Source organism: Myxocyprinus asiaticus, chromosome 18 (assembly GCF_019703515.2).
Source record: "Myxocyprinus asiaticus isolate MX2 ecotype Aquarium Trade chromosome 18, UBuf_Myxa_2, whole genome shotgun sequence".
Classification (NCBI taxonomy): domain Eukaryota; kingdom Metazoa; phylum Chordata; class Actinopteri; order Cypriniformes; family Catostomidae; genus Myxocyprinus; species Myxocyprinus asiaticus.
Genome location: NC_059361.1, coordinates 13,284,365 through 13,310,349, shown reverse-complemented (window position 1 = coordinate 13,310,349; position 25,985 = coordinate 13,284,365). Strand labels below are relative to the sequence as shown.

Here is a 25,985-nt window from a genome sequence, read left to right as displayed (position 1 = left end):
AAGAATAAAAAATGAATTTAAAGAATAAAAATGGCATTAGAAATAAAGATAAAATATCATTAAAATAAAAAAATAATCAGCAATATTTAAATAGACTCAAAAAGAGCTTAAGTGTTCTTTTATTCTTTAACAGTGCACCCAGTATTGACTGCTGTTCACCAAAGGGAGAAGTTACTAATTCTGTACAGTGCAGTATGATAAACTGCCACTAGGGGGTGCTGATTCAGCTTTGACATTTTAATGGATGCTTCTATGCTTGTTGTTTCCCTGTAGATGTGGATGAATGTGAGGAGGAAGACACAATAGACTGTATTAATGGTCGGTGTGTGAACACAGAAGGCTCGTACAGGTGTGTGTGTCTCAGGGGATTCATCATGTCTCGAAGACCCAACCACTGCATTCCTGCTTGATCACACCAAAATACACAAACACAGTATCATGGGATTTACACTTTGTACACACTGATGTATACAAAACTGGACTTTGTACCTTCTGTCAGACAATACTAGTGTTTTTTTGTTGTTGTTTTTTTTCTCCACCAGGTCAGTAGTGTTATAATATTATTTTTAAATATTTTCCCTCCACATTGCTGTAAATTGTGTATTTTTTATACTTTATTTCCAATATTTGCGTGTATATCAATAAGTCTAATTCTGCAGCTTTACACAATACACCCATGAAAGACTCAATACTGTTGTACTCAATAGAAGTTATATGTTAACTGTATATGACATGACTTTGAATGAATATCTTGATGTTTGTTGGAATCCGAATGCTTATAATTAAGATCCGTGCAACCATATAAACCAAAAGTGCTTTAAAACAAATTATATTGTTTACTCAGATTTCATATTTATATATCCATATCAGTGAAGGCAATTCTTTGGATACTATATACACCGATCAGCCACAACATTAAAACCACCTGCCTAATATTGTGAAGGTCCCCCTCATGCCGCCAAAACAATGCCAACCCACATCTCAGAATAGCATTCTGAGATGCTATACTTCTCACCACAATTGTACAGTGCGGTTATCTGAGTTACTGTAGCCTGTTTAGTTCGAACTAGTCTGGCCATTCTCTGTTGACCTTTCTCATCAACAAGGCATTTCTGTCCACACAACTGCCACTCACTAGATGTTTTTTTGTTTTTGCCACCATTCAGAGTAAATTCTTGAGACTGTTGTGCGTGAAAATCCCAGGAGATCAACAGTTACAGAAATACTCAAACCAGCCCATCTGGCACCAACTATCATGCCACGGTCCAAATCACTGAGATAAAAAAAAACGTCCCATTCTGATGGTTGATGTGAACATTAACTGAAGCTCCTGACATATATCTGCATGATTTTATGCACTGCAATGCTGCCACACGAATGGCTGATTAGATAATCTCATGGATGATTGTTGGTGCCAGGCGGGCTGGTTTGAGTATTTCTGTAACTGCTGATCTCCTGGGATTTTCATGCACAACAGTCTCTAGAATTTATTCCGAATGGTGACAACAAAAAAAAAAAACATCCAGCGAGCAGCAGTTCCGCGGACGGAAATGCCTTGTTGATGAGAGAAATCAATAGAGAATGGCCAGACTGGTTCAAATTGACAAAGTCTATGGTAACTCAGATAACCACTCTGAGATGTGGGTTGGCGCTATTTTGGCGGTACAAGGGGGATCTACACAATATTAGGCAGATAGTTTTAATGTTGTGGCTGATCGGTGTATAAATGTTTTTACATGAAAAAAATTTTCCCATGTAACTTCGATGTCTGAGAAAAGATCATTTTTCTTTTTTTTTTTTTTGGGCTTTCTTTCGTCTGTTAAAAAGTTTTCTGTCACCATAAATGTTATGTCTATGATGGCCGAGGGGTGCACAAAACAACCAAATTATCAAAAAACCTGAAAACACAACGGAAATAACCCACAACACAACAAAATTAAACCACAAAACAATGGGAAAACCACAACACAACAGAAATAACCCATAACTCATCGAAATTAAGCCACAACACAACGGAAAAACCACAACACAATGGAAAAAGGCCACAACACAACAAAATTAAGCCACAGATCAATGGAAATAAGTTACAACATGACAAAATAAGACACAACACAACCAAAGTATCAGAAAAGAAATAGTTATAAAAACGCTGTTATTATTTGTCCTTAAGTGATCTGGCCAGTACCTGGTTGGGTTTCTACCAGAACTCTTAATGCACATAACTTCATCAATATTTGCTTGAATCCATACCAGGCAATGATGCGAAAATGACGTCACAGTGCCTGCAGCTATTCTTACATATCGCCAGCTCTTATAATGTGTCTCACAAAAAATGGGCTGTATGCAGGCTGTTGCCCTAGCTCGGACAACGAACTAAGTGTTCCCCTGAAATCTTTTAGTGACTTGCAGTGGGATGAGCAGCTCCCAGCGTCTTTCGAGCATTCTCATGATCTCTCGTGCATTGAATCAGACTGCCACACAACTTAAAATACATTGAAAAATATTCATTTTGTGTTGATTTCTCTGTGCTGTGGCTTCTATATATTTGTGTTGTTGCTTTAATTCATTGTGTTGTGGCTTATTTCCATTGTATTTTCTTCTATTTGGTTTGCTAATTTGGTTGTGTTGTGCACTTCTCGGCCACTGTAATTGTCACATAACTAAATGCACTGTATTTGTGGGAGGAAAATGCAGTTGTGTAAGTTTTTACACAACTACTATTGTAAATTTTTTAAAGATGTTTCAGATGTGTTACATAATTTCATGCGTTTTAAGTTTTGATATACTGTATGTTGAAACTATTTGAAAATATATTTGCACACCTTCCATTGTATTGCATTGTTTTTGCTTTTAAAACAGTATATTTGTTGATAAGCTTCCTGAAAACCAACTCAGAATTGTAATTTGAGGATAATTTGATTTTAATTTCCAGCTTGATAAAGATCATTAGGGCCCAAGCACTGAATGTGTGGAGACCCTATTGTTCATCTAAGGATTATTATTATTATTATGGCCCAAGCACTGAAAGTACGGAGACCCTATTGTTCTTCTAAGGATTATTATTATTATTCCTTTCAAGGTTTTCTGTAATTTTGGGTTACTTAACGTGCATGAAAACTCTGCCAATAGGGCTGGGCAAAGTTGCAGGGGGAGCTCTGTAGCACCCCCTTGAAAATGGGCATGTAAGGGGGGCCCTGTAACACCACCATTTTCAACTACAGTCACCAAAATTGGTACATATATAGTTCTCATAAAGCCGAACAACTTTCATACTCACAGTCATTAGCTCCGCTCAACAGGAAGTTGGCCATTTTGGATTTTCTGAAAATCGCAGACTCTGAACTTTTAAATACTCCTCCTATGGCTGTGGTTCCCAAGCTTTTTACGGTGGCATACCTCTCCAAACATTCAACATCCTTTCGCGTACCCCCTCTCTAATGCATAGATAACATTCACACAAGGAATTGAAAATATGTATATTTAACACAATTATCTTTGTAAAGCAACTTCCTTATATTAAACGTTATATTTGTACATGTCTTGTACATGTTATATGAATCATTTACATACTGAATGAATGGCTTACCAATTGAGATGGGTATGATAGATATGATATAACTGCATAACTTGAAAACTCCCACCTGTTGGGCCTCATGTATTCAGATAGAAGACAAAGGCAGGCCTAACACAGTCGTAAAGCCTAACTCAGCCCCCACATACCAAGTCGTAAATCTTACTGATAAAACCGCACCAAAATCAAACAAAGGGAGTCCAAAACAGACTACAAATCCCATGAAGCCTTGCTCACTAAAGGATCGAACTCTCAACTCCTATTGGATGAGGCACACAACAGAACGTCCCTCAACTATGACATCATCAGGAGTAGAATCCGCATCTTCATCCGTTTGCCTGCAGAAGTGAAGAGATTAAAGATTTCTCTTCCATCTTCAATCAAGTCAACATTTCTGAGTTCTCCGCCAGCCCGCCAAGAATCAGCAGCCGTGCCCGCCAACAGAGAAAGGAAACGGCCTCCCGTCATCACCCGAGCCTCAAGGAACCGGGTCGGAGTTAAAGGACGGATGAACACACATTCTACGTCCTCATACGATTCAAGTAAGAGGTTTACATCTGGGCAGAGATAGAATATTATAGTGTGTTATCTTGTGTTTCAAGGTTTTTGCTTGTACAGTTTACGGACCGCCATGTCTGCTCATTATTAATACTCAGGGTATTAATTATCACGAATTTGCTTTGCTGTGGTCCAACCAAACTGGACTGTTGTGCATTTTCGCGGGTGAGACCGGCAAACTGAGTTTATCCATTAAAGAGTCAAAGAACGCGGGACTGTTTACGAGCCGTCCACCGCGTCTCTGAGTGATAAACTAACAGCTGCTTTCTCTCTTATTGACTGCATTGTATTAATTATTAACTGATATTACTGCATAAATAAACTTTGTTATAATAATTAAGAGAAGTGTTTTGGTTTGTTTTGCATACACCTGTGTCATGCTGACGGGATGTCAGTACTTGGATTCAAGCCTTCATTCATTGTTTTGTTTTTTTCGAACATTGATATTCTTCGGATGTCGATATTCCTAGGAAAACAATCTAATATTGAGACTGTTTTACTATCTGGTTGTTAGTCCCTGATTCCAGGGTGGTGCCCCGTCAATGTTAATCCTTATTAATATTCTATTGATTTTTGATAATTGATAATTATCTTGGATGATTGTTGAATTTGAATGATCAATAAGCTAGTGTTAATTTTAGTTAATGTTTCATCGATGCTAATGATTGGTGATTATCTTTGATAATTGTTGATTTAAAGGTTTAAAAAAAAGCTAACATTGATTTTCATCAATGTTCTATTGAGTTTAGAATAGCGTTCAGTTCTGTGCCTGGAATTGCGCATCATTGCAGGTACAGCATTGCCAGCCGACTTCGAGCATTGCGGGTAAGTATCTGTGCAATTGCACAGTCAAGGTGCTTTTTTATGTCACATTTGACACTGTTAGCAAGGTTGAGCTCATTTACTGAAAAAACATCATGCAACGATGTAAAAACAGGTCTCTAGCGTGCAAGCAAATGTGAGTGAAAATTACTGCGTGTGAATGTGGAAAATGATTTGCCTGCACCGAATATCTGACATCTGTCATCAAATCTTATGAACTTATACCATCAGAATCAAAACTACCTATGCATCTAACCTTAAATACAAATTATGTTTTAAACTGCAAAAAAAAAAAATAAAAAAAAAAAAAAAATAACATACAGACAAACTAAAGTCATGGACGACTGACATTTGCATGTCTGGTAAACCAGTGAAGTATCAATTTTACTTGTGATGATTAAGCTACGTCACCTAGCAGTGTGCTGGGCTGCTGAAAAAAGATACTTGTGTGACACACGATGCATGAGTAGATGCATTTTTTTAACCATATTAGATAGGGTTATTTCACAGTATATTTATCTGACCATTATGACAAAACCATTTTGGTGTTTCTACACTAGAGGGCACACAAAATTATTTTTGCCAGTGAGAAATACATGAACTGGGGTTGAATGTTATTTTAGATTGTGATGAAATTAAAAGAATGGTAAATCTCAGAATTGTATTCGCATTCCCCCATTCTTACCTCACGTACCCCCAGGGGTACGTGTACCCCAGTTTCGGAAACACTGTCCTAGGGGATTCATGTGACTGGCACCAAATTTGTGCAAAATTATGCCAAGACATTTTAGCTTCTAAATTATGAATGTATTTTTTATATTTTGAACGGTGTCGCCATGACGAAGCAATACATTTATGGCGAAAAATGGAAAACAAGAAGTGCCTTATATCTTCTGTGTGCATTGTGTGATTTTGATGAAAATTCAGCTGTATGTTTGGTAATGAGGGCTGATCACATTGATGCAGATATTATGGGTTATGGTCATAGTGCCACCAACTGGCAGCAGGAAGTATGGCACTTTTAACAGACTTTGAAATAGCCCTCGTGTGTTTACATGAGTTGTTTCAAAATTCTTTAGAATAATGTCAAGACATGGCTGATGTAAAATTGTAAGGAATATTTGATATCTTAAATACTGTTGCTATGGCAACACATTAATTGTTATTATTCCTTTCTTCCTATATTTGGGTATTTTTGAGGCACTTGGCATGCTTTCATGAAATTTTACACACACATCAGAGTCGTCGGCCATTAGGGCTGGGCAAAAGTTCACGCATGTGCATGTAGGGGGGCTCTGTAATGCCCCCTTTAAAATGAGTGTGTACGACGGCCTCTGCAGCACCCCCATTTTTACATACAGTCACCAAAATTGGTACATATATAGTTCTCATCAAGTCAGACAACTATCATAATTATAGTCTTTAGGTCCGCCCAACAGGAAGTTGTCCATTTTGGATTTTTTGAATATTGCAATCTCCGAACTTTTAAAAACTCCTCCTAGGTGATTCATGAGACTGTCACCACATTTAGATAACATTATGCCAAGACATTGAAGATGCTAAATTGTGAACAGATTTTGATATATCGAACGGTGTTGTCATGGTGAGGCATTAAATTAATGGCAAAAAATGGGAAACAGGAAGTGTCTCATATCTTCTGTGTGCAATATGTGATTTAGATCAAAATTGAGATGTATGTTTAGCCTTGGGGGCTAATCACATGGATTTGACAATTTTGGGTCATGGTCATAGTACCAACATCTGGCAGCAGGAAGTGTGGCTCTTACAACAGACTTTAAAATAGTCCTCTTATATTTACCCAAATTGCTTCAAAATTGTTTAGAATAATGTCAAATGCATGTGTCCACCTTGCATTGTTTTCCGAAAGCCACAGGGTGGAAACTGACCCATGGTGCTTGGGCCTGTCATAGCTACTGGCAGCTATATTTTTTCTTGTCCTAGAGTGGGCCTTAAATTTAGCCAACTTTATAATTCAAATCCTGTTTGTTGTCATTCTTAGGCTGTCTCTCTACACCTCCTCACATGCTTTGTTTGAGAAGGTTTGTAAACGGCTTATCTCTCTGCGTGGCCCTAATGTGCCTTGTGTTTATATGAATCCAGCTCATAAGTTGTTTTATAGGCCAATCCGCCCACATCACACAGCCAAGCTGATTAGATGTTCCTAATGTACTTCGGTGGATTGCACTGACCAGCGGAATATCAGCTTTCACTCCTTTGTGGCTCATGTTACCACCCAACAAAACGTAGTGGAGAATTTCAGTTTTCCCCCACAAACCCCCTCTGATCCTTTTGTTGATAGTGTTTTGCTGTGTTTACTTTAAACACTGCTTGTACTGGGCTGGCATGAGTGCAAATTACTCACACACAAACACACACAACTAAATGCCCGGTTTGAATTGGCTGCTGAATGTTTATGGTGGAATTTTAGGTCAAAGTTCTTGGATTCAGTTAAGATTTGACATATGTTATGAACCATGAGAGTGATTGAATAATAGATGTTATGTATCACACTGTCATTAAATGCATTAATTTATAAACTCTGGTAACTACTATGGATAAATCTAATTAGGAAGAATATTATTATTTCACCTCTGTGATTGTGCTGGGTTAATGGGTTAGTGAATCTCACATAGAAATATCTGGGTCACATTTCACCACAAAATGTTAAAAATAAATAAATAAAAAACATTTCCCAACAAGATTCATTCAGACTCATTACTGATGCAAAAAAAAAAAAAAAAAAAGATCATTTTCATTATGGTAATGTGGGGGGGGGGGAAAACAACACTAATTCTGGATAGAAAATCATTCTCTCCAGATATTTTTTTTAATTTTTTTATTATTATTATTAAATGCAGTACAACAAATACTTCCATGAGACTTACAGTTGAATTTAAATATTTTTTCTTTCATTGTGGTTATTAGAATTAGATTTTTCCACATTACAGTAAGATATTAAAAATGGTCTAGGTAATAATTCACCTCAACGTCTACAGATATAAAACTATATATACTGTATATAGCATTTTTTTATTATTATTATTATTATTTATTTTGGCTTTATTTTCATGACAATTAAGAATATTTTGGAAAATAAAAAAAAATAAATTAAAAAAACATCTACATCGAGTAAAAAAAGCTTTAATTGTAGGTGCTCAACAAACAAGCAAAAAAAAAAGTAAAGAAAAGAAAAGAAAGAAAGAAAACAAAAAAGAAAGAAAAAAATCTGCACACCACAACTTCAAGGAATAAATAATTTATTATAATCCCATTTTAAGGATTATATAAAAGCAAATTATTCCTTGATTTATTCCTATTCCAGTGGTGTGCCGGCCTTTTCTTAAAAAATAAAATAATAACATTTTCGCAACAAATTCTCATTACTGTTATGCACAAAAAAATCTCAATCTCATTACAGTAAAAAAAAGAAAAAAAAAAAATCTAAATCTCATCTTTATCCATCTATCTAATTCTAATCTGAAAATCATCTTTATAGAAAATCTATATTTTTTAATTATTACTAAAATCAGTATAGATTAAATTCAATTAAACTACTATCACCATAATTTATACTTAAGTGCTGCACTAATAATTTTGTTTATCTTTGCAGTATTGAAAATCAGATTTTCCCCATTGCAGTAGGCTACTAAAAATAACTTCCCAATGCAACAAATTAGTGTGTTATTTTCTAAATAAATTTATATAGATAGACAGATAGATAGATAGATAGATAGATAGATAGATAATTAAAATAATACATAATTTGTTTTTATCACTTTTTTGTATACATATTATTATATTAAAGAAAATTAAAGAAAAAAACCCGTACCATGGTACATTGATCAAACTCATGCTCTCAAGAGTGCAGCTCGGAAAATGGAGCCCAAGTGGAAGAATACAAAGTTAGAGGCATTTCACTGTGCATGGAAAGATAGTGTCTGTAGCTACAGAGAGGCACAAAAGCTGCTAGGTCATCATATTTAGCAAGCTCATAAAAAATAACTACAACAATCCTAGGTGTTTATTCAGTACTGTGGCTAAATTGGTTAAGAATAAAGCATCGACTGAACCAGATATTCCACCACAGCACAATAGTAATAACTTCATGAATTTCTTTACTGATAAAATTTAAATAATCAGAAATAAAATTGGAATTATGCAATGAACTGTCACTGCACCTCAGAAAACAGTGTCTCATAATTTTCCTCACGAGCAACTTCAATCCTTCGCTGGCATAGGTCATGAAGAGCTAACAAAACTTATCAAAAAATCAAAAGCCACAACATGAATGTTAGATCCAATACCAACTAAGCTCTTAAAAGAGGTATTCCCTGTACGAACCTATTCTTACAATCATTAACTCCTCGCACTGTTCAGGAAGCAGACACTCACTCAGTTTAAGTCTAGACTAAAGACTCATCTGTTTAGCCAGGCATACACCTAATTTATCCATCAACTCACAATTAGGCTGCTTTAGGGTACGTTTACATGACAACGATGTACTTAAAATGGAAAAGTTTTTCCTTTGCATTTTGAAAAGTTTCGCGTACAGACGACAACTTTGTCAAAACGATCCCCGTTCACACGGATCCGCAAAAACGACTAAAAACGCTGTATTATGCATGCCAGGCCAGTAGTTGGCAATGTCACTTTGTAAAGAAACACTACGCACCTGCGCACATAAGCATTCTTCCACAGAGTGGTGAATACAAGCAATGAAGATGTGATCGCTGGTCGTAGTAGTAATGCAGTAAATCCACACTTTGCTGGAGAAGCATCAATAAACTCAAAATCTTGAGCAGCACAAACACAGTCCTGTAGTCCGCCATTGTAGTTTTGAATGTCTCGCGCATTGTTTTGAAGTACTCGCGCGCATGCCTCTAGACTGAACACGTAATATGCGTGCGCATGACATCATCGTTTTCACAAATTTGCATTTTTTGTATGTTTACACAGAGACGATAACGGCATCGTTTTCAAAAACGTGCTCTTTGAAACCCGTTTTCAAAAGTTTGCGTTTTCAGGCCCCAAAACGCTGTTGTCGTGTAAACGAACAGCCAAAATGCATAAAAAGTTTTCCGTTTTTTGTTGAAAACGTTGTCGTGTAAATGGCCCCTTAGTTAGGTCTGCTGGAACCAGAAACATTTCTCATAATCTATAACTGCAATAAATTGAATGGCATCTATGCTAATATTATTCTATTTGTTTCCCTGTCTCAACCCCGGGATTCATATCTTGAGGTTACCAGAGCCGGCCAAATCCAGCTCTGTTCCTGCTTGGTGTCGGACTCCACTGCTATGTGTCGCTGAGTGATGACGACAAACTACAGCCAGTGATAGCCAGACATCACTTCGGTCTTTTACTATGGACTTCAGAGGATGAACTGATGCCAACTCCAATTGTATAAGACATCAGATACTTCATATGCCACTGTTAAAATGACTTTAACATTTGCTTAGTTTACTCATTTTAAACCATGACTTACACTGCACATAAATAACTAATATTGGCATTATATTCATGCTGTTTAGCCAGACGGGAACTGGCCCCCACAGTGAGCCTGGTTTCTCCCAAGGATATTTTTCTCCATTAACTTATGGAGTGTTGTGTTCCTTGCCACAGTCGCCTTCAGCTTGCTCACTGGGGTTCTAAATACAATTATTATTTAATTATTTAATGATTTATTTTTATACACAATTTACAATCATATTTAATCAAATTATACAATGATGACTCTAAGACTTTATAGATATTACAGTTTCATTGTCTGTTAAAGCTTGATTTTCTGTAAAGCTGCTTTGAAACTGTGTGAAATATGACCCTGCACACATCTTGAGAGTTTTCATTAGATTCACCCAGGAAGAAATGTGCCACTTGTTAGAGAGCATTTGAAGTGCATGTTCCTGATAGTGTTAGTGATAGTAAGAGTCAGCAGTTTATCAGATTTACTGTCTCACCGTGACGCTGCAGGAAAAGAACACACAGGCACAGCCTGCTCTTGATCTCACCCACTGTCCCCGATTTATCAACACTGGCACACACTTTATGTGTGTGTGCTAGAAAGAGAGATTGCATTTAAAAGAGAGAGAGAGAAAGTATTAATGCTTGAGTGCAAAATACTACAGTGGTGTGTCATTGATTACGCATGTGCATTATACATACAGCATCCATATGGAAAGTGATAGCAGCATGTGTGCATACTCTCACAGCATGTTTGCCAAAACTAATTGTCTCAATTTGTTGCTGAGGAGGCCCTTCCTGGATTAAGGCCTACAAGGAACGAGACAGGTGTTACTTGCTGGCCTAGACAGTAATCCTCTCACCTGCCTGTGATGGATACCAGGCTTATGCTGGGTCAGAAATGGGTCAGTGTTCCATAACACTCCAAAACAGGATCATCACCTCACAAACAAAATAGGGTCAACGTCCAACCGCTGAGTAAATAGAAAGCCCCATATTTCTATGAAGCGCTCTAATCCTCCTCTCATTGGAATATATTATATATATATATATATATATATATATATATATATATATTGCAAACAAAAATGAATTATGTAAATGACAAAGTTCAAAGGCATAGTGAATATCACACTGAGAAATGGCTGTGCAAAAAAAATTTGTGGAAAGGGTATATATATATATATATATATATATATATATAAATCGCTGTCTGATAAAAAAAAAAAAAATAAAATATATAGTTTTTCTAGAGCATGGAAAAACTATTTTTCTCATAAACAATCTTACAAGATACTTGATAAACAGACAGCCTGATTAAACATACTTTCATTGATCATTTCGATGCACAATTCAAACTGTAGGAAGAGGTCATTCGGCGCTTTCCATCTATGGTAAAAAGTCAAAATTTCCAAGAGTGGAGATTCATCGGGCAGTGACAAATATACATACATATATATATATATATATATATATATATATATATATATATATATATATATATATATATATATACAGTTGTGCTCAAAAGTTTGCATGCCCTGGCAGAAATTGTGAAGCTTTGGCATTGATTTTGAAAATATGACTGATCGTGCAAAAAAAAACACTTTTATTTAAGGATAGTGATCATATGAAGCCATTTATTATCACATAGTTTTTTGGCTCCTTTTTAAATCATAATGGTAACAGAAATCACCCCAATGGCCCTGATCAAAAGTTTACATACCCTTGAATGTTTGGCCTTGTTACAGACACACAAGGCTACACACACAGGTTTAAATGGCAATTAAAGGTTAATTTCCCACACCTGTGGCTTTTTAAATTGCAATTAGTGTCTGTGTATAAATAGTCAATGAGTTTGTTAGCTCTCACGTGGATGCACTGAGCAGACTAGACACTGAACCATGGGGAGCAGAAAAGAACTGTTAAAAGACCTGCGTAACAAGGTAATGGAACTTTATAAAGATGGAAAAGGATATACAAATTATATCCAAGGCCTTGAAAATGCCAGTCAGTACTGTTCAATCACTTATTAAGAAGTGGAAAATTCGGGGATCTCTTGATACCAAGCCAAGGTCAGGTAGACCAAAAAGATTTCAGTCACAACTGCCAGAAGAATTGTTCGGGATACAAAGAAAAAACCCACAAGTAACCTCAGGAAAAATACAGGCTGCTCTGGAAAAGGACGGTGTGGTTGTTTCAAGGAGCACAATATGAGCTGCATGGTCGAGTTGCCAGAAAGAAGCCAATGCCAGGTTACAATATGCCTGACAACACCTTGACACTCCTCACAGCTTCTGGCACACTGTAATTTTGAGTGACGAGACCAAAACAGAGCTTTATGTTCACAACCATAAGCGCTATGTTTGGAGAGGGGTCAACAAGTATTGTGCTCCTTGAAACAACCACACCGTCTTTTTCCAGAGCAGCCAGTATTTCTCCTGAGGTTACCTGTGGGTTTTTCTTTGTATCCCGAACAATTCTTCTGGCAGTTGTGGCTGAAATCTTTCTTGGTCTACCTGACCTTGGCTTGGTATGGTTTTTTGCATGATCATGCATATTTTCAAAATCAATGCCAAAATTTCACAATTTCTGCCAGGGTATGCAAACTTTTGAGCACAACTGTGTGTGTGTGTGTGTGTGTGTGTGTAATATATATATATATATATATATATATATATAGTTTTGAAACATTTACTTATTCTTTACTATTATTCTAAAATGTGAAAAATTATAATAAAGTCATCAAAACTATGGAATAACATAAATGGAACTATGGGAATTATGTTGTGACTAAACAAAATCCAAAATAAATCCAAACTGTGTTATATTTTAGCATCTTCAAAGTAGTCCCCCTTTGCCTAGAATTTGCAGACATGTACTCTTGACATTTTCTCAACCAACTTCTTGAGGTATCACCCTGGGATGCTTTTAAAACAGTATTGAAGGAGTTCCCATCTATGTTGGGCACTTATTGGCTGCTTTTCTTTATTATTTGGTCCAAGTCATCAATTTCAAAAAAAAATTTTTTTTAATTACATTTTAGTTTTATAATGAAATAAATTAATATGGTGGCACAATTATATTTTTGTCTACAAAACTAATTTAAAACATTTAAGCATACGCCTTCATATCAAAAGATTTTTAAGATCATGAGAAACATATCAGTCAAGTGTTTCAAAACTTTTGACCAGTAGTGTTTGTGTGTGTGTGTGTGATATATATATATATATATATATATATATATATATATATATATATATATATATATGTAAAATATACACACACACAAAGCCATTTATATAATTTATATTATATTAAGTATATTATATTACAGTAGTTCTCAATAAGATAATATATATTGTATAACTTAAAATACAGCAATAAACATATAAATAAATATTAATAGGCTACATTAATACACAAATGTGATTATTTGGACACAAAACAGAATTAAATTCCTTTTATATTTTTCTGTAGTACTTTTGTTTCTAGAAAGTTTGCATCTGTAAAGGATGAAGGCCTGTTATGAAGTTACATAGACTACACATACTGTAAGTATTTCATTAATGTCGAGTGTGTGAAACAGTTATGACACCATTTTGATTCTTATAGTAGGTCACTTGAGTACAAAGTGTGCATACAAATATTGTACCTCAGCAATTTTACAAGCATCATGACTGGCATCACCAGACCTGTGATCACCTAACCCTACAAGTAATCCTTGCATCTGCACAAAACCTGATGTACTGATTAAACTCCCACACTGTTAACCCAAATGCTCAAAATAATAAATAGTTTTGAGTAGGGAAAAAAATTAATCACCCAAATTATTTCAAATAAATTAACCTTGATTAACCTTTCTCTTTTAAATTCACAAAACAGACACCTTTTAAGTAACCTGAATATTTTTTTTATTGTTTTGAGTTTAATGAACTCTTTAAATTTACAGGGATTTAAATTTAACTGAAATGGAGCAGGGGGTTTCTATTTCCCAGAATTCTTTGCGTGGCACTCAGCAGGGAGAGTAAATGTTAAAATTAAGAGTTCTATACAAGGGCGTAGCCAGGAAATTACTGTAAGGATTACCCGGACAACCACCAGAGGTCACCACATTGTTTCCTTTTCTTTAGTTGGTTTATGGGTTTTGTAGTACTTTTTTCCAGAGCGATCCCAATGTACTCCCTCGATGTGAGTTCTCCCATCTCATGCCAATCAGTGTTTTTATAATAGTTCTGGCCGGTTCAAAAAGATGACAGATGGGAGTCGGCCCAGTGAGACCGGTTCGCTAAAGCGAAAATGCGAGTCGAATATTCCAGAAAAAGACATGTCTGGCATTATACCCCAAATTCTGCTGCTAGATCCATAAAAGTTTGTCAGTTCTTCTGTAATGTTTGCAGAAACAAAAGGTGAAATGGACTGGATATAAGTGCAGGCTTTTAATTAAAACTCAGAAAACTAAACACAAGAAACCAAAAACATGAGAACAGAACAAACCATTACAGCCATGAATTGATAAGAACTGACAAATAACACAGGGGAACACAGGGACTAAACACACAGAGAACAAATGATGAAACAAGGGACACCTGACACTAATGAACACAAGGACCAATGAACAAAGACAATGAAAAAGAACTACAAAATGCATAACCCAACTAAAGACAAGGAAACAATGTGGTGACCTCTGGTGGTCCTCCGGGTAATCCTTACAATTACCTTTGGGTGGGCCTCAATAAAAAATGGATGGGCCAAATTTTCTCCAAATTTTCCTTAGCAACAGACAGTTCTTTCACACTTTCAGAAAACAGAATTTATGCTTTTTTTTTCTTTTTTTTTTACTATTTTATAAATATATATTTGAAGGAAAAAAAAACTCTAATATACTCTAATAATAGAAGGTTGCTGGTTCAATCCCAACAGCCACCACCATTGTGTCCTTGAGCAAGGCACTTAACTCCAGGTTGCTCCGGTGGAATTGTCCCTGTAATAAGTGCACTGTAAGTCACTTTGGATAAAAGCATCTGCCGAATGCATAAATGTAAATGTAATATTCTGGGTTGGCCTGGGTCTAATACCCTGGCCCACCCTTGGCTACGCCACTGGTTATATAATGTGTTTTTGTGCAAGATGAGCCCTTACTATCAAGAGTTCATGGCAGATTTGCCGCAAACTTCACCACTGGTAATTTTTACATGCAAATGAGCTTTGCAGCAAACTTGCTGCAAATTTACCATTGTTGCAAAAGGTTTGACAGAGGTTCACCACTACCAGCAAAGAGCTGCAAACTTCTGGCAAACATTTTTGGCGAATCGTTATTTTGAAGAGTTTCTATTATGTTGGGGGTACCATTATGGTGAATAGTGGAGTCTGAGACTAGGTTGAGGACAGGTACAATTTAAGAATAATCCACATTGCTTTACTCAATGAGCAATTGCTGTGTTAATCAAAATACAAATCCAAAATGTTACCAATTAGCATGCATTCAGCATACTAGCATTCACTGTACTAGCTTATTTTAGCTAATACTAGCTAGGTTTTCTCTACTTGAAGTAGTTAAGTTTAGATTACTTGTTAAATTTAAAGTTATGTGCTGTTAACATGTATGAGTTTGCTTGCTCAATATAGTTACTCAATATTTCAAGTTAAGAGCAATTAACATGCATGTGTAGTACAAAATTTAAAATCTAAAAGTACTATTAACTTAAACTGGGGAGTATATTAACTTGATAAAATTGATGCAACTGATTGTCTCAAATTTCTTGAGTTCTACTAATTTAAGGTTTTCAGTGCAATAATAAATATGTGTAGCCTTATATTGTCAGACCAATTCATTACTAATGACAAAAGAAAGATTATTGGCTTTCAGTTTAGACACTAAAAATTTGTCTCAAACTACAATGGTTTTTTTTTTTTTTTATGGTATATTACAATGTAAAACAATGCAACTAGTTTTACTTAAGAGTAGTAACTGATTTATAAGTATGCTATTAAATTAGTATTTTAACTTAAATTTTAACTTTACATTGATGTAGACTGATCCATCGATTCATCAATTACATTGTTTAAAAAGCACTCGCAGTTCAACCCTTTACTAAATTTTGGTGATGCAGAGTTCCTGTAATTCTAGTAAAGAGAACTCAAATTGGAGACTGTTTTGAGGGTCAACAATGAAGGCAGGAACAAGGAAATGACGATGATTTGATGCCCTGCAGCGGTTTGTTGGTGTTCCTAGCCAACTGCAGATAAGGAATGTCTTCATATGTATTTACATACAACAAAACAGTGGGGCAGGGCTTCTATCACTGTGTAAAAGTGTAAAAGCAATCTGAGAAGATGAAAATGGAAAAGTTGCACACAAATGCAAGTCAATAGGCATACAAAATGATGAATATTTACTCTTAAAACTTAACACTTTCAACAATTAACTCTTCACTGATCCATAGTCTTGTCATATATTGGGTATGTAATTTCATTAGAAAGTGGTCTGTAAATATTAAGTTTGATCATTGTTTTATGAAACAACTGGCCTTGATTGAGTGATTTGCAATTGGCCTGCATGTGTTGTCATTTTGGAGGATTTGTCAGTTATGAGAACCCATCAATAGGGTTTTAATCAGCATGCATCTAGATTAGACAGCTTGACCCCACCCAACCTACTGCATCACTTAAATAAACCTGAAGCTCTGGAGGTCCTGTTCAGTGTGCCAGCACTATTCCCTCCCTTTATCTACTGTAGCATTCTCTCTCCTATTCATCTCTTGGACACAGATACTTCAAAGTCAGAATCCCATAGGGAGAAATTATTATGGACCTCAAGGAGTTTTGCTTGAATGAAAACTTCCAGTTTCTAAACCAGCACAAGTAAGTAGGCCTATTATTTGTCCTAACTGAAATGTTTTTATTATAACATAAAATAAAATATATTTAATATTTTTAAAAAAATCATTACCAGACTTTTGCCATATGTTACTTCTAGCCACTATACACTGCCTAATTTAATAAAAAATATATATATATATATATATATATATCTGACTAGTTTTGCATAATCATATTACAAACTTGTTTTAATCAATTATCTGGTCTCATGGGAAATAAAACTTAATATGTAATTAATCGTTATTAAAAAAAAAAAAAAACTGATCAATCAAACAGATCATTATTTCATTCAAATATAAATTTAAGCAATATGAAACGTGTCATGACATTTTTAACATAATCTGAATTCACAATGGACTTCAATGCACTAATGATCTGTTCAGCATTATGTTTGTAAATGACTAATGAAAGTTTAAAACAGCTATTACACCTTTTGACCTTTTCAGTCTCTTAGATCATCCGCATTTCACTAGTAGAAGTGTAGAAAAAGCACAGTAATTCTTGTTGTAATGCATTTAAAGTTTAAACTGCACATTTTACAGCCTTTTGGATTCGTCCTCCACTGATGATCCACCGTCCCCCTGTGATCCGCCAGTCAAAGCCGACCCGCTAAGCCCCTCGTTTGGCCTGGACAACAACGCGACACCGTTCAGCCCCGGTAGCAGCTCGGACAGCAGCGGCTACAGCCTGTTCTCCCAGAAGCACTCTCTGAACCCGGACTCTCCCACCAGCTCCAGCTCAATCTCCAGCAGCAGCGCCCCCGCTCTCTTCAACCCCGTCAGTCACACAGAGTCCATCGTCTGCTGCGACTACATCCCATCACTGAACCTCGGAGCCAAACGCCTGTGTCTGGTCTGCGGGGACTTCGCGTCTGGCTATCACTACGGCGTCGCGTCCTGTGAGGCGTGCAAGGCCTTCTTCAAAAGAACTATTCAAGGTAATGACTGGAATAATAATTCTGCAAAATATTATTCCATTAGGTAAATCATACAATTTATTAATAAGGGACTTAGTAATGAAAGTTACTAGAACGTGCTATAGAAAATAAGTTAAATAAATATATTGTTTATTTTTTGTTTGTTATATTATATTAGGCCTATAATTATTTTATTTATTTATTTATTTTGGGGGGTGGATTACTAAATACTCAATGCAAACAGTACTGCATTTAATACATAATACAAATGTTAATGACAAACTTATTAATGAAATAACCCTTTATTATTAAGTATTATTATTATAAAGTGTGTGTATGTATATGTGTACCACCTGCCTAACATTGTGTAGGTACCCCTCGTGCGGTGCCAACCCGCATCTCGGAATAGCATTCTTCTCACCACAATTGTACAGAGTGGTTATCTGAGTTACCATAGACTTTGTCATTTGGAACCAGTCCGGCCATTCTCTGTTGACCTCTCTCATCAACAAGGCATTTCCATCCACAGAACTGCCACTCACTGGATGTTTTTTGTTTTTGGCACCATTGCATAAAAATCCCACGAGATCAGCAGTTACAGAAATACTCAAACCAGCCCATCTGGCACCATCAATCATGCTATGGTCCAAGTCAGAGTGAGATCACATTTTTTCCCCATTCTGATGTTGATGTGAACATTAGCTCCTGACCCATATCTGCATGATTTTATGAGCAGCACTGCTACGAAACGATTGGCTGATTAGATAATCACATTGATGATTGTTGGTGCCAGACGGGCTGGTTTGAGTATTTCTGTAACTGTTGATCTCCTGGGATTTTCACGCACAACAGTCTCTAGAATTCACTCAGAATGGTGCCAAAAACAAAAAAACATCCAGCGAGTGGCAGTTTTGTGGATGGAAACACCTTGTTGATGAGAGAGGACAACAGAAAAAGGCCAGACTGGTTCGAACAGACAAAGTCTTCGGTAACTCAGATAACTGCTCTGTGCAATTGTGGTGAGAAGAATGCTATTCTGAGATGCGGTTTGGTACTATTTTGGTGGCACAAGGGGAGCCTACACAATATTAGGCAGGTGGTTTTAATGTTGTGGCTGATCGGTGTGTGTGTGTGTGTGTATATATAATATATAATATAAATAAAAATATATACAATTATATATAATATAATTTATATACTAATATACTCAATATAATTCATTTTAATAATATATATATATATATATTGGGTTCATTTCAAAGCAGGACCGCTGTTCATGAATGAAATGATCAATATCATATGAGTTAACCATCTGTCTGAGATTGATTTCTGTGTGAAGACTCAGTGTGCTGTTTTAATCAAAGCACCTCATTTCAGGCATATATGCCATTGTCAGTGCATTTGTCTTATTTCAGCTTAGGTTATTTTGGATGCTATTTTCATAATAGCATTAATCTATCAATCAATGATAGGTCTAACATTTTTATTTAAAAAGAAATAGTATAGAATTGTATAGAAATACAATGTGCATTTGCACTAGATAGAATCGGGCCGTGATATTCAAGATGACATATTTTTAGACTGTTTTGAGGATCAGCAGTGAAGGAAATCTCTGAATACTGTATGGTCTATATGAAAAAACAACTCCAAAACATAAATAATTAAGTTCCTGAAAGGGAATGTTTTTTATTGGTTTTGGCCTTATAGGCATACAGCACCAAGTGTAAGCGGTATGTGTGTGTGTGTTAACATATCAACACATTGATGAAGTGTTCAGTCACATAATGGATGCCCTAATCCCTCAGCATCTTGTTCAGTGTTGTGTTTTAGAGAAATCTATTGAACACGGTGAACTGTTGAAATGGACAAAACCAAGAATCCGGGATTTGCTTCTGTTCAACATCCATTCATGCGAAGAGTTGTCAATATTCTAGCCTTTGGGAAAGCCACAGACTTTCTAACTCTGATAATTAAATTATCAGATGGTGTACAACAATACATGAACTCTGTCTGGGCTTCTATGGATTTCTGTGTGAAAGTTCAGCATGGGAAGCGACAAACAAATAGACTCAATGTATGGTTAAACAAAAATGGCAGGTCTTTATATGGTTATTAACATTAATTTTCAGAATGAATGGCGTTCCAGGAAAATATATATATTTTAAGTTAGAGCTGTGGCCTGGTGATAAGCGCATGAGCTTTGACATATTGAGCTGTGGTGCTTATACCGACATGAGTTCGAATTCGTTCCCTTTTCTTATGTCCTGTATTTAAAATGTAGATATTAACTTTAACCAACATTAATACATGCTGTATTGTTCATTGTTAGTTCATGTTAACTATTGGATACATTCAAATGAATGTACACAACCTTATTGTAAAGTGTTACCAAATACTTTTTAATATGCTATGTACATTGTAAATAGCTCTTGATTGTTGATGTTTCAGGAAACATTGAGTACAGTTGTCCTGTGGTGAATGACTGTGAGATCACCAAAAGACGGCGGAAATCATGTCAAGCATGCCGATTTCAGAAGTGCCTGCGTGCTGGCATGATGAGAGAGGGTGAGTTCCTGTGAAACTTGATATTAGAGGTCCCTTACTGGTTAGACTGTCTTTCTTTTTTTCTAAAACGGAAACAAAAAGTATTATTTTACCTTTAAATATTTAAATGGTTCCATTTATGTGCACGGAGCCATTGTATTTCTCAAAAGAACACTCTTACCTTTTCAGGTGTGCGCATGGACCGTGTGAGAGGTGGCCGACAGAAGTACAAGCGTAGAGTGGATTCAGGCCTCTCTTTCTTCACCAAAACACCTTACACACATCCAGGCAAATCAATCAGTGAGTCTCATCATTATACTTGTGCATTACAGTCATATTTGGGTACTAAATTTCTTTAATCTATAGTCTAATATTAAAGACCCAATGAAATTCCTTAATGAGCACAGTTTTCTTTCCTGTGTTTCTTTCCTGTTGCTTTCCAGGAAACAAAGTGATTTCTCAGCTCCTCGTTTCTGAACCAGCTCCTCTGCGAGCTTCCCCTGACCCCTCAACCCCTGACAGTGACCTAAAAACGCTACTGTCCTTATGTGACCTTTTAAACAGGGAGCTCCTGGTAATGATTGACTGGGCAAAACACATACCAGGTAAACAGTCATAGATTTTAAATATTTTTTTTTATACCCAATACATTATTAATCTAAATAAACCCATCAATTTTAAAATCAAAATGGTTAAAATAGTTTTTCGATGGAATATAACATGTAACACCACAGTACAACTTTCCAAAAGTATTTCAAGTTAACTATCCACATACTGATCCAGCATTATGTTTTACAGGATTCACTGCCCTCTCATTGGTGGATCAGATGGCGTTGCTCCAGGGTGGCTGGATGGAGAACCTGGTAATGAATGTTGTTTGGCGGTCTCAGGGCTTGTCCGATGAGCTGCAGTTTGCAGAGAACCTGCGACTGAATGAGAGCCAGAGCAAAACCGCAGGACTGCATGATCTCTACATGGCATTACGACATCTGACCTCCAAATACCAACAGATGGGCCTAAACCAGGAGGAGGTGGTCACTCTCAAAGCCATGACACTGGCTAACTCAGGTATATTTATACCTACTTAGGCTACATTCACACTAATCCATTTTCAGTTTCATGACATCATCGCTGTCCAAAGGATGCGGTAATGAAGAGCGTTTTCGAAATGCTGTTTTCAGTGAAGGAAAACACATTTCTAGTGTGGATGAGATGCGAAAATGTTTTAGTGTGGAACTACAGTGGGATCCAAAAGTCTAAAACCACATTGAAAATCTGAGATTCAAAACCTGGAAATAAACAAAGTTTTAGACTTGTGAAAAACAATCAAACAAAGAAACATTGCATAACATTTATTTAAAAAATTGTAATTAAAATTTGTATTTAAAATTTTGTTTTATTTTATTAAATTAAAATTGTATTAAATTTAATCAAAATGTTCACTAGTGGTCTGTCTTAGACTTTTGGGCCTATATATGTTTGCAAACTGGTTCTGTTGTACCCCAATAAATTTACCACTGAATAACAGTTCTAGTGGATTTAAGTACCAAATCTATATGGTACTACTTATCTTGCCAAAGTGTTCAGGGATTTCTTAAATTGTTTAATTTTTAGTTCCCATTTTCATTCCTAGACACATTGGCCAAGAGAAAAAAAGAAAGATCAATATGGATAGAGGAGCAGTCCAGAGCACAGATCAATAAATCCATCCAATGAACAAGGCTGGCTCTCTAAGCTACAAAACCATTAGCATTGTCTCTCAGCTTGCATCTGACCGCAGGGCATTGTGGAGACAGACAACACTGAGGAAACTATTGTTTTTACTCTTGACACAGAAAAATCCACAGGGGTCCTTCCGGTTAACTGAAAGGAGTGCAACCAAATAGATGTCCTTGACTAGTCCATTAAGCATCAGTGGCTAAACAAAAAGGGTGGACAATGGGAGCTGATGCATTTTAAGTAAACTCAACAGAGAGTTTAGCACCCAATCGGACACGATCCCAAACACCCAAGAGCCCGGTTTGACCTTGACGATCGTTTCCTTTCAGATGCAGAGAATGTAGAGGGTGCAGATGCCGTGCAGTGCTTTCAGGACACGCTCCACGAGGCCCTGCAGGACTACGAGAGCAATCAGCGGCCCTCCGAGCCTCATCGCGCTGGCAGACTGCTCATGACGCTGCCCCTGTTACGGCAGACGGCCCACAGAGCTGTTCGTTGCTTCTGCTGGCTGCACACAGAGGGACGAATCCCAATGCACAAACTCTTTCTGGAAATGCTGGATGCCAAGATCTAGACTAGGATGGTGTAGAATGAAGGAAAAGACTGGGAAGGTGGATCCCCATTAATGTCATAATAGGGCAGCTGAACTTAAAAGGATATTCTTTGGTGACTTGTTTAAGGACAAAGTCCTTTCACAAATACATCAGTAAATAAAGAAATTGGAACAGCTCTTTGGAGTAAGGCAGCTAAACTGCACTTGAAGACGAGAGCTTAATATCACTCTCTGTCTCACTGAAGCACAATCTTGTCTTTTTTTTACTATTTATTTGATTTATATGAAATTCAAGGAGATTATCATTTGGTATGGTGTTAGCAATAGTTTAGATGTATTTTTTATTATTGTATTTTTTAGGGTTTTACATGATATATCAACATTTTTCATTTGTACACAGTTTTGTCAATTTAGATTTGGGGATTTTGTTAAAGTCTTTAATGGCTTTATTTTTGCAAAATAGCTACAGCAATCAAAAACTCTCACAATAATACATATAGTCTGCAATACTACTGTATATCAAGCTATGGAGCAATACGCCTTTCTAATTATTGTCTAATTTATTACAAATACATTCCATCTGTATTATATGAAAATAAATTATTTTTTGGAATTTTAAAGTGCTTTATTTTTTATTTTTTTATATTTACATTTAACTGAAAATATTTCCAACCCAAGCACAAAAAAAGTTTTATTCTGTGTCCTAGGTTGAATAAAGTTAAAAAAAAAAAAAAAATACACAACATCTGGGTGCCATTACAATCAATGTTACAAACAACGTTTCACATTCTGGGATGGTGTCTTTCATGTAACAACTGCATATAAACTAAATTTGCAAGTGTCATAAACAAAACCATAAATATTAGATTTTTACTTATGAGTAAAACATATCTGTAGTACATTCCCATATTTTAAAAAGAATTTGTACACATAGGTGACTAGGAACATGAAATTGTTCAGCCATGACTTCCTGTTTCACAGGGGTATAAATATGAGGTAACACACCAAATTCCCTTAGTCATCCATCACAATGGGTAAGACCAAAAAATAAAGTCATGATGTGTGGCAAAAGGTTGTTGAGCTTCACAAAATGGGAAGTGGCTATAATAAAATAGCTAAAGCATTAAAAATACCCATTTCCACCATCAGTGAAATAATTAAGAAGTTCCAATCAACTGGAGATGTTAAGAATCGGCCTGGAAGAGGACGTGTGTCTATATTGTCTCCACGCACAGTGAGGATGCTTTGCATGGACAAAAATTCCCCAAGGATCACAGCTGGAGAATTGCAGATATTAGTTGGGTCTCAGGGTCTGAAAGTATCCAAACCCACAATCAGACATCACAAGTTGTTTGGGAGAGTTTCAAGAAAAAAGCATTTGCTCTCATCCAACAAACTCAAGCGTCTTCAGTTTGCCAGACACTACTGGAACTTCAAATTGGACCGGGTTCTATGGTCAGATAAAACAAAAATAGAGCTTTTTGGTAGCAAACACCAGTGATGGGTTTGGCTCACACAGACAGGTAGCCATATGGAAAAGTACCCCATGCCAACGGTTAAATATGATGGTGGATTTTTGAAGTTGTGGGGCTGTTTTTATGCCAGAGGTCCTGGACATCTTGTTCAGATACATGGCATCATGGACTATCAAATACCAGCAGAGAAAAAAACAAACCTGACTGATTCTGCCAGAAAGCTAAAAATGAGCCCTGGTTGGATCTTCCAACAGGACAATAATCCAAAACACACATCAAAATCAACACAAAAATGGTTCACTGACCATAAAATCAAGGTTCTGCCATGGCCATCCCAGTCCCCTGTCCTTAATCCCTTAGAAAACCTGTGGGGTGAACTGAAGAGGAGATTCCACCAGTGTGGACCTCAGAATTTGAAGGATCTGGATAGATTCTGTATAGAGGAATGGTCACAGATCCCTTGCCATGTCTTCTCCAACCTCATTAGGCATTATAGAAGACTCAGAGCAGTTATCTTGGCAAAGGGAAGTTGCACAAAGTATTGAATAAAAGAGTGCCAATAATTGTACCACACATATATTTGACAAAAGTATTGTTTGATATCTATTAGACGATATATTTTTGTGAATATTTTGAATGAAAGATCAAAAGGATAAACAATAAAGACATACTTTTCACAGCCTTCTTTGCTCATATTTACCAAGGGTGCAAAATATTTTTGGCCACAACTGTATGCCAACAGAAGCAATGTGTACATTAAGACCCCTTCAAAGTAAGATTGCACCTATTTGCATGGTATAGGATTCTTTATATACAAACACATCTAACTCAAGCTGACATTTAGATGCATTTCATGTTTTTAGTAAAGTAACAGCCCCTTTTTAATATTTCAAAGGCACACCAATCCTCCTACAGCAGTAAAATTTTAAGCAGTTTGCATTTTCACACAACAACCACACTTTATATGTGTAATGTAAACAATCAACTGATAGTCTGCATTCTATTTACGGAAAATAATGATGAATATTTGTGTACATCGCATTAGCTTACATTAAATTATATTATATATAGGCATGGGCCATTAAAAAAGGAAAACTGTACTGGGCGAGCACTAATTAGTTACATAACCCTATTAGTTTGAACAATGTTCAGATACATTTGGAAACTGAAAGTTATTTCAGTAATATCAGCCAGTGCACAACTAACCAGTGATATCTTGACCAACAATAACAAAACCTCACAAAGCTAAAGCCATACCGTATTTTTGTTTGGTGTCATTTATCAAGTCTACATTCTATTTAATACAATTAGAGGGTGTAAGCAGGCAATGTTCATAATACAAAACATATTCTCTTTTTCAATGTCATATCTTTTTTTTTTTTTTTCAAAAAGACTCATTTGCTTAAAAATTATATTTTAAAATATTTTAACACCAAGTCCAGATAGCAAGTTATATATTGTATA

General features: G+C 36.1%; 2 protein-coding genes across 5 annotated transcripts in view; both read left to right on the top strand.

Annotated features, from left to right (window-relative positions):
* The window catches only part of LOC127455984 (latent-transforming growth factor beta-binding protein 4-like), a 117,370-nt gene extending 113,779 nt beyond the window's left edge, over nt 1–3,591 (top strand). For all 3 annotated transcript variants that reach the window (XM_051724224.1, XM_051724223.1, XM_051724222.1), the window contains one exon: nt 274–3,591. In XM_051724224.1, the coding sequence (XP_051580184.1) occupies nt 274–410 (137 nt within the window). In that variant the 3' untranslated portion in view covers nt 411–3,591. The remainder of the gene's footprint in view (nt 1–273) is intronic.
* Nucleotides 3,592–17,140: 13,549 nt separating this feature from the next.
* On the top strand, nt 17,141–25,915 carry LOC127456059 (estrogen-related receptor gamma-like). Of its 2 annotated transcripts, none has more exons than XM_051724362.1 (7): nt 17,141–17,296; nt 17,857–18,251; nt 20,679–20,795; nt 20,964–21,074; nt 21,218–21,379; nt 21,573–21,842; nt 22,823–25,915. In XM_051724362.1, exons 1-7 carry the CDS (start codon nt 17,241–17,243, stop codon nt 23,065–23,067), a joined length of 1,356 nt encoding a protein of 451 aa, XP_051580322.1. In that variant the 5' UTR covers nt 17,141–17,240; the 3' UTR covers nt 23,068–25,915. The 2 variants fall into 2 exon arrangements, with proteins under 2 accessions (XP_051580322.1, XP_051580323.1); XM_051724363.1 differs by lacking the exon at nt 22,823–25,915 and adding an exon at nt 22,408–22,812.
* Nucleotides 25,916–25,985: the final 70 nt, after the last annotated feature.